Source organism: Epargyreus clarus, unplaced genomic scaffold, assembly GCF_041222505.1.
Source record: "Epargyreus clarus isolate Ecla_fem2 unplaced genomic scaffold, WU_Ecla_fem_2.2 ptg000017l, whole genome shotgun sequence".
Classification (NCBI taxonomy): Eukaryota; Metazoa; Arthropoda; class Insecta; order Lepidoptera; family Hesperiidae; genus Epargyreus; species Epargyreus clarus.
The window spans coordinates 798277-819279 of record NW_027332225.1 but is presented as its reverse complement, the minus strand read 5'-3'; the positions used below and the strand labels follow the sequence as shown (position 1 = coordinate 819279).

The 21003-nt window shown below is 34.1% G+C and overlaps 2 protein-coding genes across 8 annotated transcripts in view; one reads left to right on the top strand and one right to left on the bottom strand.

Annotated features, from left to right (window-relative positions):
• The window catches only part of LOC140749199 (uncharacterized), a 203870-nt gene extending 199971 nt beyond the window's left edge, over positions 1-3899 (top strand). Inside the window, exon 17 of the mRNA XM_073082247.1 lies at positions 44-3899. Coding sequence (XP_072938348.1) covers positions 44-213 — 170 coding nt within the window. The 3' untranslated portion in view covers positions 214-3899. The remainder of the gene's footprint in view (positions 1-43) is intronic.
• A 366-nt stretch (positions 3900-4265) lies between these two features.
• Positions 4266-21003, bottom strand: part of LOC140749272 (myogenesis-regulating glycosidase) — a 37511-nt gene continuing 20773 nt past the window's right edge. For 5 of the 7 annotated variants that reach the window (XM_073082317.1, XM_073082316.1, XM_073082318.1 and 2 more), the window contains 7 exons: positions 20885-20982; positions 10529-10670; positions 9535-9757; positions 8824-9003; positions 7135-8546; positions 6793-6970; positions 4266-6359 (listed from right to left, as the gene is read on the bottom strand). In XM_073082317.1, the coding sequence (XP_072938418.1) occupies positions 6223-6359; positions 6793-6970; positions 7135-8546; positions 8824-9003; positions 9535-9757; positions 10529-10670; positions 20885-20982 (2370 nt within the window). In that variant the 3' untranslated portion in view covers positions 4266-6222. Of the gene's footprint in view, positions 6360-6792; positions 6971-7134; positions 8547-8823; positions 9004-9534; positions 9758-10528; positions 10671-14038; positions 14101-15059; positions 15556-20884; positions 20983-21003 lie in introns of those variants that run through there. The other 2 variants (XM_073082321.1, XM_073082320.1) reach the window with 2 other exon arrangements.

Here is a 21003-nt window from a genome sequence, read left to right as displayed (position 1 = left end):
AAAAAAATAGAGATACGTTACATTGTTGCATTGTTATTTTCAGAAGTGACAATCATCCCGACATACGACACCGATGTTCTCGGCTATTGGGTAGCTGAGAACGAGGAGGCATTGGAGAAGTACAAGATCGACCTTTCACCGTCCGCGTCACGGTGCACCATCAACCTGCAGGACCACGAGACGTCCTGCGCCGCGTACAGACTCGAGTTCTAGGTGTCGGGTCTATTTGTAGCCTTCTCATCGAAGAAGTGAATCTCACAACAAAGGTGCTTTCGAATGAGGGAACCAAAGAGTGATTAATTTGTGTAGGGATAACGAGGCTGTGATAGAGAAAGGAACATTCGAAAGCACCTTCGAGACCACTACTCCGCATGAGATAGCTTGCAAATAGATACAGTTAAAGACTTTGTGATATATGAATGCAATCGACAGACTGTTTCAAGTTCGATAAAATCGTAGCCGTTTATTACCAATCAACATGGAAGTGAAAGTGTCACGGAGTGGAACGCCGCGCCCGCGGCAGCGACCCTGAGCCGAGTGTCCTCACCGCATCCAATTTAATGTCAATAACCAAATTCTCGACCTAAGAACAGAAACGTCCATTTTTTTCTAAAACTGTTTTCTAGTAGCGTCATTGAAAAATAGTACACGCCATTTAAAATATATTTCTGAGGATATTTTTGAATTCGGTCTTATACAATCAGTAGTGCTTTTATATACGATTTTTAGCGTAACCAGTCCATTTTGTTTAGCCGAAACACCGCTTGCGCGAATGTCTAAATTAAAAAAAAAGTTATTTTGCTATCGCATTATAAATTCTACATAGTATAATATTGTATAAACGGTATAGCGAGCACGGCCGCCATTTTGTTTAGCAAAACGCTTGTAATGGACGTGATAGAGTATTAAACGATTAAGTGCGATTGTAGACGATGGTCAAAAAAATCAATGACAAGTGTTTAAATACACCCGGATTACATACTTTTTTATGATCAAATTGGAATATATTTAAATATATGTCTTATAAAGACACTATTAAATATACGATGTCGTACGATGACAAGTGCTGTGTGCACTATTTATATAAATGTTTAATAGAATTGACGTAATACTGTTAAAACATTCTGGGACGGCAAAGATCGCTTCAGCCTAATGTGATTTATAATTCCTAGGTAATAAAGCTATTAGAGAATTGAAAAAAAACTATTTCCTCAGTATTTTTCAATCTGAGCTTCCCTGCCATTTATAGATATAAGCTGTTAGACTGGTGTCTCGGGATGCACAAAAAGAGATGGCTTATAAGGAATTTGTTCATCGCGTACAGGAAAGTTATTAAACGAAGCCTGAACTTTAATTTCTTTCGTGTTCGCGATAAACTTATTGAAATTGGAGGGGATTACACGAGACTAAAGAAAATACCAAACGGTCTAACATTTTTACATTCGAAGCGATTTCTGCCCTCCCGGAGTATAATGAGCCTAAAACGATAGAGAGCTTAATCCATATAAATAAATGTTTTATTAGAACTATTATTACAAATTGAACAATCTATTTACCTTTGTTTTAAGTTAAATTTGCTTGTTGCGTCGATGACTATATGAAATAGTTTTAATGTGTGTTGTTTAAATTTAACTCATTTCAAACGGTGACTCTTCACAAGACGACAGAATCTCTGGTTATTAAAAAATTCTTTGGCATTTATTGTTTCGGTTTCCATATGATGTATGTTTTGAACTAGTCGAGTCAACCCAAATACTTATAAAGTTGTAGTAGTATTATTCGTTCCTATTTCGATGGTTTAGCGATTCTAATATACATATGTGTTTTGTTTTCTATTAAACGTATCTAAAACGTCATGTAAGTATAGAACTCCATTAGATGTTTCTTTTTAAATTTGTGTCATTACGTTCGAATGGTGTGAGCGAATGTGATATTGATAACATCATAAAATTCTACCATCTAGTCTAGTGAGTAAGCTGTATCGATCAGGGCTTTCTTCAACTAACCCCAGAACTTCCCGTTTCGTTATTGCCAAGTGAAGGTTTTGAGTCAATTAATTTTAAGTCATCCAATAGAGATAAGCCGACTAAAGCCACACTGTCTGTCATCGCTTACTTCGCCAAAAGACCTAACTATAGTTAAAATAGAAAAACGATTCTGTATAATTGAAGCACCAGCACAATGTAATAACGAGTAAACTAAAATGATAAAAAATACATTAAACTATGGTATTCTACGTATGTATAATAACTATCTACGTATTTATTTTAACGTAAGTCTTTGTGAGAGTACGAATGAGATTTATTTTGTAGTTACATTATTATTGATATTATAGTATGTGTTTATCTGTGTGTCGATTGGTGTGAGCACAATAAGTGATTATGTTTTGATTCTGTGAACGCTTAAGTTGTGGATGGGACTAAACAGGGATGAGTCTTGTTGGATGTGTGACTCGTGTGCGACCGGCGCGACCTTCGGCGTATATACTTTTTATATTCTACGCTTAACATCAGCTTTAGAGGAGCCTCGAGCCTTCACACCTCGCCTACTAGCCATACGTGGAGCTGTTGTGAGCGACTGCCAAACTGGTGCATTAGATTCGATTCTAATAATTTTGCGTTTATTCTTAATGGTACTGAACTTAAGATTTTTTTTAATGGATTCGATTGTGTGGTTGATCTTAAATTCAGATATCATGATTGTGCTAATGACGCTTTTCTCTTTAAGACTGTCGAAGGGCGCTCCGGTGGCGACGATGCTTCTGAGAGTGATCGAGTTTTTTCGGCTTCGTATTCTTTGTAGCCAGCGTACACTCCTTAGCTGGCTCTAAAGCCTGACCCTAAAGTTTACTATTGTATTTTATAGCTAGAACTCTAATTAATGCATATTATTAGGAATATTAAAATGTTATTAAATTAAGAATTGTATCAGCTTAGTGAACATCAATAGCTCTGAGAAATAAATCATTATTAAAATTATTAAATGTTGTATTCTTCCTACTATGCTTAGTTGTAAATGTTGTTTACTTTACATGATTAGATACAATATAAATGATTGTACCGAAAAGTCGGTCTAAGATGTGAGGACTAATAGAAAGGTACTAATTCAGTTATTGAATCTTAAATGGATTATAAATGTTTTACAATTTAACAATCAACTTACCTAACAATCAACCTGCAATAAAATATATGATTGGTTAAAATCTTTGTTCAACTCGATTGAGGAACAAGAATCTATAATTTGTTCTTTTTATAAAATTGTTTTGTTTGAAATTTACATTTCAGTACTCGTGTGGTAGATAGGACCTGCATAGGTGTAACGTAAGCTTTCGTGGTGCTAAGAACTGATGTGCTAGGGCGTTATTAGAATTATGATTTAATGTCCCCTTGTGAATTGATAGAACATTGTTCTACGATTGTTCTTGATGGTTTGCGAGATGAAGGTAACACGCTTAATGGAAGGAAGACTGATTGATGTACTGATGCCCACTCCTCAAATAAATACTATATTAATTTCGCTTTCCAAATCCTATTTTTATTTAGCGGAATTATTCTTGCATGCAACCAAAATATACCTACTGTTACTACTTCATTGTTCCAATACAATTTATTTTGTTGTTCCTACATTTTTAGGGCATTAATAAATTTTAAACTCTGTTAAACTTCTCAAAGCTCTTGTGACGTTTTTAAAGTTGTAAAAACGTTTAATAATTTAAATAATGATGTACGTCCTTACGTGGATCCTTAGGTATTTGTAACGATTATTGTATTATGTAAATTAAATTAAAATATGAATAAAACAACTCCATTAATTGTATCAGTCATCACTATTCCCTATTCAGCGTGTTTGGTGGAAGTGTAAGAGTCATTAAAGTAATAAAAAAATATTTCAAAATGTTACCGAGACTTTTATTTTAGCTGTAATTTAGAAAATATAAGTTACCTAAAAATTACTTACATAGAAATGTTTGTCTGTGATTTTCTTCCATAAGTACACTTTCTTTCTTTAGTTTTTTACACGATAGCAATTTTTTACGTATTACAGGGCCTAAATAACATTTTAACCGAAAAGTACTTGGGCATGTAACACATAAAATAATTTGCTCTCTACACCCTTTAAAATTAGAACAAATCAGCACTATCAATCAAAATACTTTAATTGTAAATACGCTATAATAGAGTTTTACTTATAAGGCACTATGTAGAGTCTCTCTCTACAAATGAGTTATAAAGAATTTACATAAAGGGGTAAAATAAAAATAAAACTTCCAAACATGCATACATTTTACTATCACATTTAAGATTAAACATAATTATATACAACTTCTGGAATGATGTCAGTAAGAACAATGTTTACTACACATAATACAAATATTCGTAAACAATATTCATAATTGCATTAGCAATACCTTAACTATGGAACGGTTTATACTTCCTAATAAAATGATGTAAAACAAACCTTATTATATAAGACAATGTCTTTTTGTCTGTGCTTTTATAACTACAGAACCATTAGCCTGATATCTATCAAGTCTAAAAATATTTTTTAGGGTTCCGTATCCAAATAGTTAGAATGGGACCCGCCTACGCCTACCCCGTGTGCCCGAGTTTCTTATGAACCCATAGATTAGTAAAGATACTTCGCCGCCTTGAAATTGAATGAAGCCACAAACGGCTTATTTTAGTAAGTTCTTTTTTTGAATCCTTGACAAATAAAAACATTTTTAGAGAAAATTTACGAATAAATAACTAATTTACGTAATAATTACGTAATTTAGGTAATAAATAAATAATTATTTCAAATATTTAATGGACATTTTAGCACAGAGACGTGGCAAAACTTTTTTAAGCAAATATTTCAATTCTCAAAACTGGGTACATTTTCTTGTTAGCAGTGAGTAATCTTTACTAATCTATGCATGAACCGTAATAGATAAACACTTATATTTTTCAAAAAGTGTATATTACTATAGTTACAGAATTTTACTATGAATATGGTTATTTGGCCAGATTTTGGAACATTTGGATATGGGTTTGAATAAATCTACCTATTATTTAGGTAATAAATTTATGGAAATCCCAATTTCATGGGGTTTCCAGTAACACAGGTTTTCAACCCAGTATAGGGGGTACGCTTGACTTGTTTTGTTTGATACTATGTGTAAGTAATAAACTGTCTTTATTATTTTTTTTAATCAGGGGTGGCGAATGTAGGTAAAAAAGGGGTAAAAATAGAAATACAACCATGCACAACAACTTTGTAAAACATTTGGAATGTTAAGCACAACCTAAAGTATAGGATAATATTTATATTCTAGTACTGGCAATGTTAACGTTTTGAAAATATGTCATATTCCTCTACATAGCGTAGAAAATTATTTTCTGTTTTCTACTTTATTTCCAAAATCTCTTAATATAATAAAAGCGAAATAAGGAATAAATACAATATTAGCTTAATACTATATTTTTGGTATACCTAGTTATATAAAGAAAATATAGATGGGTTAAAACGACATTTCACTAAATAAATAGATTTTTTAATTGATCAATTAAAAAGTAGTACGACTTAAAGTGTACTAAAAATCGTATGAAGCTTATACAAATCGTTTCCAAAATCGTCAATCGTAAATATAAACATAATATTTTAATATTATAAAAGTTTTGTTCGTAATCATTTTAAAATAAGACTAGATCGCACAAAGCATAAATTATTAATCGCTAATTTAAAGATAGAGTTAAGAAGAAAAACATTTTTAGACATAATACATCAAACTCAAAATGAAATTAAGCTATTAACATAATAAAATGCTATTTTGTTACGATGGCATTCACAAATGCATTGGATACTGTATTTAGATGGCCAAAATCCATAAATAGTTTTATTAATAAGCTTGCATTTTCTTTTCTATCTTTTACTGTTCACAAACAACACATTTTAAAATAACACATGTTTGCAAAAAACACTTTCGATAATAAGCAATGATAACCGTTTTTCGCAGTTTTGTGACATTAACATTACGTATCTTTATACTTTTTAAATAATCCTATTATTTTTCTATGCTCATTATTACACAAACAATCATCATCATCATCATCATCATCATCAAATCATCAAAAGCGCTTTGGTATACAATCCCCACAAAAATGTACTTTCTTATCAACTTACAAGTATTAATTTAAATTGTACTAAGTTGCACACGGAATGACAAAGTTCCCTCGACATCTAAAACCTCATGTCGTCTGGTTTCCGTAGGAAGTACGCCACCTTGTCCGTTGGCACTTTGTACTCGTGCATCCAGCGGTTACCCTTCCTCAAAGAACCGTCGATACCATCTTGCCAGAGCCCCGCTGGTAGGTAAACTGCAAATATAAATAAATTAATTTCTATTTACGCATGAACCATAAAACATTTTTTTTGACTTTTGTAGATCTTTTTATCTAAAAAGTCAAACAACATTGAGCACGGTCGAGAATTCGATGGGTAATCGCTAGTGGCTTTTGATTTGCGCATTTTGTTTTTTTTTGAAAAAGCTGTTCATTATAGTAATAACCATTTAAAAATATTTAGCGGCAGGCCACTAATCCATATCGATGTTTATTCAATCTAACCGAACATCGCAGTGAACACCTGTATCCACCGTGGAACTCATGTTCCACTACCTGAGTCCTATCTTACCTGTATTCTAACAAACATCTGATACTAAACTTTAACAAATCAACAAAATAATACATAGCAAAAAACCACTGCTGCTATAAACATAAAAAGATTTATGGGTACGTAATATACAAATACCTTCTCTAGTAGTTTCTCCCTGATGGACGATGGGGGCTACAACGATCTCGTCTCCGAGCGCGAATTCATCTTGGACGTAAAGGGAAGAATCACCACCCGTTACCAGCCACAACGGTCTTATCAAAGGTAAGCCTTCTTCTAGAGCTTCGCGCTTGTACTTCAGCAATAGTGGGGTTACCTGAAAATAAGAGAATAAACTATTAAGTATTGTTTTAATAAGTTTTAAAGTAATATTTACTTACTTGCTTATTTACTTTTTAATAAAACCTTAAATTTTATATTAATAAAGACTTTACGAAAGTAAATTGCATTTTCTACCGAAAATAGTTGATGGATACTTACTAGTTTCTGCCTCAACAGTGTCAAGTTCTTCGCCATTTCTAACACTCGCTCATCGTTATATTTACTTGGGAGGTGCGTGAATTTCATTACTGGCAAGAATGTAGCCATTTGCAACCATCGTATATATAGCTCCCTTTCGGGCAAATCAATGCCGTTATCTTGGGTCGAGTTCGTACCGCTTGGATCCAGGGATCCTTTAGATGTTGGCAAGAATTGCTCACTGCCCGGCCAGTAGATGTCTCCACCGACCGCTCCTGGCATTACGAATGGGAACCCATTTACACCGTACGTCAGCATTGTCGGTATTACTAATCTTAGAGCATCCCACGTTGATTCGAACGGAGGTAAAGATACGAAAATTGGTGGACGTGGGAGACTTACAGCTGAAGACACACCTATAATACTCAAAGATTTCTCAAACGTTTTTGTAAATACCGTTTTGTACTGATCGGGGTTGATCAATTGCTTCTCGCATTGGTAGTAATGTGGCATGTTGTATGCGGTACCGAGATCAAAATAGAAGGAATCTATGTGATACGTATCTATAACAGCCTGTAGTTTCTCTGTTATCCAAGGGACTGATCTATTGTTAGTTATGTCTAGGACACCAGCGCTCGCTAAAGACTTAAATCTCGTTAGGGCTGGAATTCTTCTATCGCTATTTCGTTCACTTATAAGCAATCTCTTTTGTACGGTCTCTGCGAAATTCTTACTCTCCGTACTAATGAATGGTTGTACTGTAAAAACTACTTTGAAACCTCTTCTATGGAGTTTATCTATCGTTATATTTAAAGTTTCAAATCTAGACGTATCCACAGTAAGATCACCGATTTCGTTTTGCCAGAATTCATTAATAAGCACGTGCCCTTGTTTAAGAAAACCTAAATTGATGACATCTTCAGTATATTTGGATATAGTTTCAGCTTGTAACTCATGTTTAAATCTCGGAGCTATTTGCCAAACTGGCTCTGATATGAGAGATTCCAATGTTTGCATATCTGCAGGCTTTAAGCCATCCCACAAAGGAGCTCTTCTATGGCTGTGGATTGAAGAATGAAGAGATTTCATGTCTATAGAAGTACAAATATTGTATCTCATTTCTGCGAACTCTGTCAATCGGTTGGCATATGCAAAGTCGTCGTACTGTCCTCTTAAGCAGATTTCCCTCCCTCCTCTATTAACTGAGATCTGTAGAGGTGTTTCATCGTCAATAATAATTGCTGCTCCCTTGGAGTTTATCAAGTATCTGGTCAGGACGTTACCCCATTGAGACTTTTGCATGTCACCGGTGACGAAGGGCGTGTAGTCAATTGAACCGGTGTTTAAGGGCCAGGTTAAATTGGCAGACTGACCACCGCCGTACCAGTGCACTTTCGTATCGCTCCAGTCAAAACAGTCATTTGGTGAAAAATCTGAAAATAATAGTCAAATATTAATTTAAAAATGTGTGTTACGATTATTGGGCTCGAGACAAGGAACATGTTATGAAATATTTTTGTAGTCTTCGATTTCAATGCACTATAAATGACAATGATTTTTAATAGCGCTTTGTACGCTGTTGTCCTTAAAATAATCTATTAAGTTGATTGAGATTTTATAAATCTAGTTTCAAATATTCTATAGATTATTAATACGAGAGTAACAGTCGTTCATTTTGATGAACAAAGTGGTGTTATGTCCACAACTTACCGGGCCTTAATGCTTTCCAGTGTATTGAATAGCACGTGGTATTATCCACGCCAGGGTCATGAGGCAAGCATTTGAGATAGAAGCGGAGATCATGGAGCCATTCGAGACATACGGAGCCATCACTGCGGCGATGCTCCGGCAAGCAGGGGTAGGCCTTCCCCTTGCCTTGGATAGTTACCGCTGAAGTTGAAAAAATAAAACTTGTATCAATTACCGAATGATCAAACAGTTATTAAATGAATTAAACAATCAGATAATGATGATGAACGTGCAAATATAAGAAATAAATAAATAGATAAATGCTAAAAGCTTTCATATTGTTGCTGCATATTTCTCATATGTAAAAGTCTATAAATCTACTAGCTGACCCGGCAAACGTTGTGTTGCCATATAAATAAATAAAAATTAAGGGTGAACAACCCTTATCACTTAGGGGTATGAAAAATAGATAGTAACCGATTCTCAGACCTACTGAATATGTATATAAAATTTGGTGAAACTCGGTAAAGCCGTTTCGGAGGAGTATGGTAACTAACATTGTGACACGAGAATTTTATATATAACATAAAAGAAACTCATGCTCACATTCAACACAGAAAACAGCAAAGGTGTTTCAAATAAAGAATTTTAAGTTATTTCGTACGTTCAGCAAAGCCTCTATGATAATAAATGTCTGGATGGAACATCAAAAAGTATCACAATTCACCTCACCTAATCGAGCCTTTAAGATTTCCACCTCATCTCTGTTGAAGATTCTGATCATCCGCTTGGGTTCGTTGAACTGCACGTTGTCGAAGTAGGCCTTCGTGAGCGCCTGCTGGTGGTAGAGCACATACGCGAAACCGACGAAGAACACGACAGCCAGGAACATGAGACCGACGAACGCACGAAGCTTGTAGTCGGTCGGCTTTTTCCGCATCTTCTGAGGAATGCTCTGAAAGGAATGTTCAGGAGAAATGAGTTTAACCAGAAATAATCTTATCTTACACTTTGGAAATGTAATGTAGAGGAAAGATAGCAAATAGTTTTTTAAGCAGAAGTAATACATGCGTATTATTATTCGATAATACGATAGCAGTCATAGCCTAGTGGTTAAAAAACTCGGCCTCTCGATCGAGAGGTCCGAGGTTCAAATCCCAGGCACGTACCTCTAATTTTTCGAAGTTATGTGCGTATTAGAAATTAATTATCACTTGCTAAACGGTGAAGGAAAACATCGTGAGGAAACCTGCATACCTGAGAGATATATAAAAAAAATCTCAAAGTTATGTGAAGTCTACCAATACGCACTTGGCCAGCGCGGTGGAATCAGAATGAGAATGAGAAGGATTAGGCCATAGCCTAATCCTTCTCATTCTGAGAGGAGACCCGTGCCCAGCAGTGGGACAGTAAAGGGTTGATGATGGTGATGATGAATACGTTGGGTTGAAGAAGCCTATAGGCACTGCGACGTATGTATGTCTTTTGTTACTAATCTCTTTAATGATTACATAAATATGACATCACTGCTCTTAAATATAATGTAAATATCTAGGTAGAAAACAATTGCTCTTATGGAAAACGAATAAAATTTCTTGTATTGTTAAGCAACACTAAACTCACATAATAAGTGAACTCGTAGAAGGCGTACATTCTGTAACAGAAATACACCTAATTTCTTAAGTTTCGTTAAATCAGAGGAAACATACTCGATACTGAAGAATACCTGTAATTTCTCCTTCAGAAGGCTGGCAAGGGAGTTGACGGAGGTGACCGAGTTGCTGGGGGAGTATTCGTCGTCGTCCATACTAAACTCGGAGCGGAACCGACGAGCGCCAATCTTGCGACGAGGTGACCGGAGTGGAGATCTAGAAAAAAATTCAAGTATCTACCTATTACGGTTCAAGAGATAGAGACAAGCCTTTGACAGACAACGGAGGCTTTCGTTTTTACCCTTTAGGTACGGAACCATAAAACTACGAGTATTATTGGTATGATTCACAGCTCTATATAGATCGAGCTACGAGTTCGAATCCTAAATATACGAACTGTTCTTTGTTCTAACGCCCGTTTTAATACTCAATCTATACAAACTGTACCTATCGAAGATAAAAAATGACAATTTCTACATAGTATGAGATAAATGTCAATTTTCAATCTTTGGTAAACAGAACAATGAATTGATGGCTTATTAATATCGGGCTTAAATCATACACTATTCATAAGATTTGATACTGTTTATAAATGTAATAAACGATGTTCGAAGAACGGTTGCACGTTAAGAAAAAATATGATGTTCCTATTATTTGTCAATTACTTAAGAAAGCATTTTTTAAATCAATGTTTGACATGTTTATCAATGTTGACATTTGTTATATAACAACATAAAAATATATGGCACATCTGCCACATAGTCTAAAATAAAATAGTTTTCGGTGAAGTACACATAAACTCAAAAATTGACAAAAAATATAACTAATAACTATGATTTATTATTCTCAAAACTTGAATGGACGTTCATTAAAATAACATACTATTGTAAGACTTCATCGAGTAAAAAATGCAATAAAAAACTTTATTAGTGCGAAACTTGTAAACATTTTTTTCTCATTAGAATATTTATATAAAAAACTTGAGTTTACATTTAAAAAAGAATCATTACTGTTCGTAATAAGTTTCAAATTAGATTATCTTTAGAAGGCAAACGAGTATTATTTCTTAGGTTCATGTCAATGATCTCGAGTAAAGCAGGTATTTTATTGTTATTTCGAAATAAAGTAGTGTAGTGAAGTTACTATCTAGAGACAATATTTATTTTTAAAGAGACTTTAAATATTATACTTTGTGTATTTAAACACAGTAGTGTTGTACACAGATAGGTATATCTTAAGCTGTTGTGATCCAAAAGTTAAAATTATTGACACAGTTCCTAAACTAACAAATACGTATTTTCGCAAACACAAAAGTTAAAGTTACATATTTTTTCTTAATACCTATATGAAACGGCTTAACCCTCGTTATAATAATCGACCTAAGCACGCAATTTTTTGGCAGAAATTGACATATTTCGATCTATGGAAGGCAAACAATTATACATTGAATATAAATAACGACCGTAACCCTATTGAACCGATTTCAGATCTATCAGAATCTATCAGATACCATATAAAAAAAGATTATGTACGGAATATTACTAAAAGTAAGCTGCGTAGTAGATAGGACTACTACTAGAATAAGCAGCAGAATCTTGGTAAAAGCAAGCCCCGTTACGATATGGAATTCTCGGTATTTTTCACAAATTAGCCAACACAAAGACAAGATCGTCCTCAAAGTGTCAGTGTCATAATCCAGCTGATTAACACTTCCTCATCTCGTCTCCAGCTTCGGTGCGATTGCGAAGGTCGTCCTTATTACCTCACACGTGGCTACCCACAGAAGTATATATTTTTGCACAGAACATATTTTTTTAATATAGAAGTAGAAGTCGAACATGCAGTCCATCTGATGGTAAGTGGCTACAGCCGCCCTTGGACATCTGTAACCAATCCCAGATAGGATTAGATATTGAATAGACATGGAATTGGCCACAGATACGCCGCTACCTTTGAAGAATAAGGTGGAACGTCTCGGGAAAGTATGTCTCTCTTACCAGAACTTCAAACCAGAACACAGCAGCATTTAATACTGCTGTTATTATGAAGAAATAGGTGTAGCGGTGGTGCCGCTGGAGTCGAACCACAGAGGGTCCTACCAGCTTCGAAGGTTTCATATAGCTGACCAAAACTAACATAAACCTAAGTTTTAGTTCCTAAATTAATGTAAAAGGAACTAAATGGTCTCGTGCGGAAATCAAAAAAATATGTACCCAGTGATTGCAACGATCAATGCCAATTTACTTCTGTCGCAAGAATTTAAATTCTTATAACGTTTAAATTAAAAAATAAACAATGTTTTTAATTCATCACTAACTAAAGTGATATAATATATTAATTAATACATCAAGAATTGTCAACAACATTTGTAGTAGAATTATTATATATTATGTGTTTTAAAAACGATGAAAATAACATTGAGAAATGAAAATACCTGAAATATTTCATGAAGTTCTCGAAACGTCTGAAGTTTATCAATCTGCACTTAGCCTCTGATGGACCTGTGCCCAGCAGTGGGACAGTAGATAAACTGATAATTTAAAATTATTCACAAACAACATAATTAATGCATGCACTACACTACTCTGTAACAACATATTATGCAATATTATGTGCATAATAAGTAAATACTCGTTGTTTCTAGAAATTCCATACATCTATGATTTGCATTTTATTTACAGTATTTTTCTTTACTGCAATAGGTATAAGTATATTTTTAGGTGGTAGAACCATTTTTGATTCGACCGGCGGCAACACCGCCACACCTTTTTCTACTTAATAACAGCAGTGTTAGGCGCTGCTGTATTTCGTTTTGAAGGGTGTGGTAAGGGAGACAAACTTTTCCGAGGTGTTCCAGCTTAATCCTCAGGGGTAGCGGCGTATCTGTGGCCGACCTCAGGTAGGAATATATAATCCTATCTGGGGTTGATTACAGATGTCCATGGGCCACTTACCATTAGGTGGACTGCATGCTCGTCTGCTAACCCTATATTATAAAAAAAGAAAAACAAATTTTATTATGAAACGCTATATTATTTTTCTCAATGATTTATCAACTTCTGAGAAATAATCTTAAATGATTAATAAACATACTTATAAACAACACTCCAATACAATAAACACTTAGAAAATTAGGTTGAACAAATAAATAATTGTCATGTACTCGATTTTCTCTCTTGTTTAGACAAACAAATTCTGAATGTATGTAGGGCTGATAAATCCCGGAAAATTATGATTACCATACCGGGTACCATACCATAAAGCGCACAGGGTTCCGGGTTCGATCTCAGGCTAGGCAAACATTTCAGATGAATTTTGTTATTTGCTCTAGCTCTAGATCGTTGGAAAAATATGTGCAAAAAATAATTTAACAAAAAAAATACAATCGACTTCCATGTCCGATGTCACCACAAAATAAAAAAAAATGCATTAAATATTATGTTATGTAATGTAAATGTTGTATTAGTATAATTGAGGTCGGCGCTCAAAATATTTCTTTGGATCACAACGTAAACAAAAAAATCGCGACGAACAGAAAACTCTCTTCGTTGGGAAGTCGGATAAAAATTAAAAAGATGACTTACATTTCATGATTATGATCAAATAATCCGTCCTGAGCACAGCCGTCCATAATCACAACTTTAATGAAATTGACCTCTTAGATAGTATAATGATAATTCTTAAACATACTATTTCCTTTCTCTATCTGCCATTAGCGATGGTAGAGTCCTGTCTTACTCGTACATCGATCAGTAGATAAGTTAATTAAGTTGGTTTAAAACTGCCAATAGTAAGGCTCTTTCACACTATTATTTATTATTAACGTTAATTAAAACTTTTACAGCAATTACATTTTATAGTGTAGTGATAGCCTTATGGTTGAAACCCGGTGTCTCAATCAGGGGTCCGAGGTTGGAATTCCAAGCATCCTTTGATTTTTCATAGTTATATGCATATTATTAATTAATAATAATCATTACTATAACACTAAAGAAAATAAATAATCGGAAATAAATCGTGTAGGCTGGAAGGTTCTAATTTTTTTTTTTAATTGTGAAAACTGCCAATTCGCATTTAGTGGGGTGGGGACTACGGCGTGAAATACTTCCCTCCGACTAAACTACTACTTCGTAACAATCCCGTGATGATCTTTACGTTAAACCATAACTTTTTGACTTTATATTTTCACCTCACCACTATAGTTTTGAAGCGAAATACATGTACAAGTATATTATAAAAAAAAATGTTAGTGGTAATAAGTATTCTGTCTTTTCAAAAATATTCAATTTATATATATTTTTTACAGTATTGTCCTAATAAGGAACGTTCAAAGATAATATATAAGAAAGGGTTTTATAATAAGTATATATCATTTGAATACTTTCAAGTGCACGTATCCCATTTAGAAGAGAATATGCACCGGATACTGCACGGTTTAAATAATATAACTATAAGTGGAATGGTACCACCAAGTCAACAATTTAAGATTGAATCATCGAAACTTTGATATTCAAAGTAAGCTCTACATACGACATAGTTACGTTTGTGAACCGAAGAAACCTATATATTAATTTACCTTAAATTATATCGGTTATTATTACTTACCCTTACATTCCACACACAATTTAAATATCGAAACGCTCCCGAAATTAGAAGAAAAAACTTTATAAATCCACCAAAAATATTTGTTTTCAAAAATAACAATAATTTTAAAACAACGTGATAAACTTGCGTATAACTAGATGCTACTACTAGAAAACACTAAACAACTCCATTAGCACAAACAAATTAATAAAAACACATTAAATCTTCTCTAGAATATACCACACAGTTTCATTAACATTTACAAACAAAAAAGAACTACTACAATAAAAACGTCATAACAAAAAATTGCAAAAAGCACACATAAACAACACTACATCAAACTGTGTAAGATTAACCGACTGTTTTTTTTTTTTTCTATGAATTATCACTTTACAATATAAAACACATCCAACTGTGTTTCCGCAAACAAACAGTTGCAACTGTTTACACAAGAAACTAAGTTTCTAACACAGTTTGGCCGTGTGTGCGTCGTGAGAGCGACTGACCGCCCGGTTCGCACCGAGATGCCGGTTCGCGTAATTATAGTGCACTTTTTATTTGCGGTAACTGTACCGTTAAACTTTTGGTGTTCGAGATTTTGTAATAATACGCTTTTAACAAAGTTTCTTGAAGATATTCTCAAAGAAGGCTATATTGATGTTATTGTCATGGGCGAATTAAGTCGGCTACTTGTGTATTGTGACAAATCTACTAAGTTAAGCAGCATCGGTCGTGATCGAGAGTTGGATGGGTGACCACTAGTAACTAAATCTTACGCTCACTTCTGAGTGCATAAGTCTCCCCGTTAAATCGATGGCAGCCATCAAACCTTCAAGCATTTGAAAACACTTAACATGGGTTGGTCTTGCATCACCCATCTCTCAGGTAATCCCGTCATCCAGTATCTAGTCTAATCTTTCGAAATTACAAGAAAAATCTACATGCCTATCAGTTGAAGTTAAAAGAGTTGCATAACTAACCGATTACTGATTGAAATTCCTAGTACTACTTATTATAAACCAGTATTACTCATTTATTGATTAGGTATTCAAATTAAAACTTGTTCATAATTATTCGTAACACGTATAATATTGACGTCAGTATAAGATCAACAGTAGTTATTATGACTGTTCGTTTAATTAATGGCACGATAGATTAAAATAGCAATTGTCTGATTTTTTTTAGCTATGACCAATGAGCTACCCTGTGAAGCTTTTCACGTTATGATAATATTAAATTAAAAATATGTATTTTACGTTACTTTAAATATGTAAATATTAAACAAACATAAATAAACAAATATTTTAAAGAACGGTTTACATGAGAGTTTACAAAAGGGCCATTATATTATCACACACATTTATATAAACGTCTATAATCTTTATCTTTAAAAACTACGTGCGATTAAAATCAAAATATCATAATATATTTTGGAAAATTATATCCAACATTAAATCTTTTGTTTTATTATTTTAAAAGTTATTTATAAACAAGATATAACGTTTAACATTATTATTTACTGCACTCGTATGAAGTGCATGTATTGTGGTCTTTCATCGCCATATTATTAAGGTAAGTCGACTTTGCTGACGGTAGAAATTTCATTCGATTAACACCATGAGAGCACCTGACAATTTTATTCCTTAAGGTTTTATAAACATTGGGACACTTTCAAAATACGAGGCAAAGATAGTGTAACTAAATTCTCATAAGAATGTTCCATCATTTAATTAGTATAATTAATTAATCAAATTATGAATAATGGGTAATAACGAATTATTACCTATTATTTTTGGTGTAATACGAAATTTTATCAACATGTTATTAAGTTCTGTCGTTCATGAAAGTTTGCAATTAATACAAATTGCAATTGAACCGAATTGGTGTCCTACATGGAATAGACAAGATATGCATTGGCACTAAGCTAAATCGCGTAACAAAATGCAGTAACTACATAGATCAAACCAGAACATGCATCGAATCAAGAACACAAAATAAATTGAAACGAAATGGAACTAAATGAAATGAAACTAATCAAACGGAACGGAAGAGAATATTACTTACGAGATAATCTTGGAAACGGTTAAACCACTAGAGTAATATTATCGCGAAATTGAGAAATTTTAATTCTCATATGCGCGGTTTTTTCATTTCTTTATTGCCGATTTTACACATTAACTGATTTAATGGGACTTCTTTCCACAAAAAGATATTCTTTACAAAGAATTACATAAGCGTTTACCCCAAAAAACGTAAATATTGAAAACCGGTATATGAGAGTCATAATTAATAAAAAATATACCTTACAGCTCATTATAATTGCAATCACTTAATAAATCCACTTCAAAATACAACCTAAACGACATTGATACACTGTTCACTGTTTAATTATACCTCTAATTAATATTAATTACTGTAATTAAAAACATAAGAAATTAACAATCCTATAAATACATAATAAGTCTATTTATCCATCGACTCTTATGTAAAGACCACGAGTAAAGACTAGATTATAGGAATAATAATGTTTATAAAGCATAGGATGACTTTGTTATTGATAAACATTAAATATTGTTTACGATGCTTAGAAATCAATAAATCTTGTTTCATAATTAATTATATTAGTCGTATATTATAAGGTTAGATTTATCAGATAGGTTAATATATTACATATTTGTAATTAAAATAATTTAAAATCGTCTTGTTGGGCAATATGTTTTACCGTGATCAGTTTAATAAGAGTTTTTAAACTTGCTTCATAGAATATTATCGTTTAGAGTAAAATAGATTACTGTTGTATTAACATAGTGTGGTAAGCGATCTGACAGTCACCGGTTTCCGGGTTAAATCCCTGGCCAAACAGAAAATAACGATGATTTACGACCAGTTGAGAACACCTTGTGGTTCGACTCCGGCATCTCCACCACCCCTATTTCTGCTTATAACAGCAGTATGAAGCGCTACTGTGTTCCGGTTTGACTGCTGTGGTAAGGTAGATATACTTATCCGAGGCGTTCCAACTAAGTTCTCATGAGTAGTAATACATATATGTAGCCAATCGCATGTAGAAATTTAATATATTCTGGAGTTGATTACAAATGTCCATGGACGGTAGTAGCCCTTTAATGTCAGGTGAACTACATGGTCATTTGCTACTGTTTTATAAAAAAAGTAAAGATACCCATGCATCAAAAGTTTATTGCTCCTAACCATCTCTAAAATACTGAACAATAGATGACCGACAATTCATCAATCTAGCAATTTATTCAAATTTGCACGACAAGCCCATTTATTTCCTTGACATATAGAGAACAGTATCATTTATATCTCTTTCTTTTCCCTATCTCAATATTGTGAGACTTTTCCTTCTTATATACAAACTAAATATTAATCATAGCAACGTTTCTAATGATTAATGATAATATAACAGATCTACATGATCTAAAGTATTCATCATGTCTATTCCTGTTAAACATCCCAATTTTTTAATGAATTGATATTTATAAGCAAGAATGAAATCCACCTATGTGATCGCTGTCTACAGAAGTTTTTTTTATAATATAGGAGTAGCAGATGCGCATACAGTCCACCTGATGGTAAGTGGCTACTGTCGCCCATGGACATCTGTAACCAACCCCAGATAGGATTAGATATTCCCACCTGAGGTCGGCCACAGATGCGCCGCTACCCCTGAGGACTAAGCTGGAACGCCTCGGTAAAGTCTGTCTCCCTTACCAAACCCTTCAAACCGGAACACAGCAGCGCCTAACACTGCTGTTATTAGTTAGAAATAGGTGTGACGGTGGTGCCGCCGGAGTTGAACCACAAAGGGTTCTACAACCTTCAAAATACGTTATGAGCCACACATCCGTTATGAGTCCGGGACTCCCGTCGGGTCGGGAACCATAAAGGGTTCTACCATCTTCAAATAGTTGGTATATTACGTATTTTGGTATATTGTGTGGTACTTTGGAACCTTCAATCCGACACGCCTTTGACTGATTTATTATAAGAACCTACTCCGTTCCCAGCCGGCGAAGGTACACAAGGTATTAAGTGTGACAACCTGTCGCAAGATGGATCGCTGCTAATGGCTCTCAAAGTGTGCCAATTGCTTATTTATTTAATGGACACGTAAGGTCGTAGACCGCCTCAGACGCTGAAGGATTTGAGTTTGTCTTATTATTGGTTTTGTTTTCAAAACGCCATTGAGATAATTTTGTAGGCAGCCTTCGTGGTGCGATGACAGCCTAATTTTCTGCCTTTTTACAGCAGTGTGGCTTTTAGTTCAGGAGTGAAGAAAAAACACTACCCGTGTTAGACTTACGAGCAGTTCAACTTATTCCTGAAAGTAGCAAAACATCTAAGGCCGACGTTCCGTAAGACACCCATTATATCTCGAGTTGATACAGATATCCATAGATGGCTATCACCCCTTCCTAACAAATGGATTACATGCTAGCTTGGTACTTCTATATAATAGTTACTAGCTGACCCGGCAAACTTTGAACTACCTCAAAATTTATCAAATATATTTCATATAAAATATAACCTATGTTACTCGTGGATAATGTAGCTTTCGAATGGTGAAATAATTTTTAAAATCGGTCCAGTAGTTTTAAGCCTATTCATTACAACCAAAAAAACAAACAAAGGTTTTCCACCCACACCGTAAAGTAAAATCTGTCAAACCATTTCGGTTATAGGGCCTGTCAAAGAATAAGATATAAATTCAATCAAAAAACATGATCACTCGCAGTTAAGTAATAAGAGGTAAAACATTTTGTATTTTTTAATACCATCAACATCTCTAATTATATTTACAAATTCGAACTATGCATATGCACAGAATATAAACAAAAGTATTACATTTACTTAAACAAAAAAAAAATAAAGCATAAGGTAATCTATACTATCTATACTAATATTATAAACAGGAAAAAATGTTTGTTTGTTTAATTGTAATCAAAAACTACTGGACCGATTTTAAAAACTCTGTCACCATTCGAAAACTATATTATCCACGAGTAACATAGGCTATATTTTATATGAAATAATTATATTTGATAAATAGATTTTGAGGGCGTACAAAGTTTGCCGGGTCAGCTAGTATAAAAATAAAAAGATAAAACGATGAGTCCAAATCACTGCCTCTAGGTAGGAAAATCTGCCTATAAACATCTTAGTACGGACAGAAGTCATACTCCAAGACAGAATTCCCTATTATCCGCAGTCTGACCATTATTCCTACGAATCCGTTGCATTGTGCAGTAAATAGGTCATCAGAAAGGGCTCAGCTTTGCAAGACGGGTCAACGATCCACTGCGTTTCCTTATTAAAGTCCCTCGCAGACATTTCCGCTTACGCAAGGAGTATGGAACGGGCATTTCACTCAGGAATCCGTGCATAATTATATGATTAGCAATTGGATCCGTCTGTCTGTCTAGGTACGTCATCGTACTAACATCGGTGTCTTTTTGAAAGATGTGTTTGAATTTCTTCCGCCGCGTCTTATTAGTAGCAGTAATTATGGTAGGTGGAAGTATGGTAATTGACGTTCAAAAAGAATTGTGTAAACGATCTCATTTAAATAAAATGTTTTGATTTTCACTAGTTGGTGGTTTTTTTATTCTAATAATTATTGAACTTGTGCTAATTGTTTTGTCTAAAATACAATAATCAGAACGTCTTATGCAGTACTCTGCTTTTTCTTTCGTTGTCTACAATCCCGGGATTATTTTGGGATCCAATATTACAGGCCCCATTTCCATTTCAATCCCGGAATCCCAAATCCCAGAATTGTCTACGTATATAACATTAGAAATAAAATAAAAAGTATCACTTACTTCTGTCCCCTGTCGTCATCAGAGAGGACCTGTGCATCATCAACCGTGGTGTCGCCATCGCTGAACCCGGAAGCCGAACTCTGATGGTGTTCTGGAATCTGAAACAATTAATTCAATTA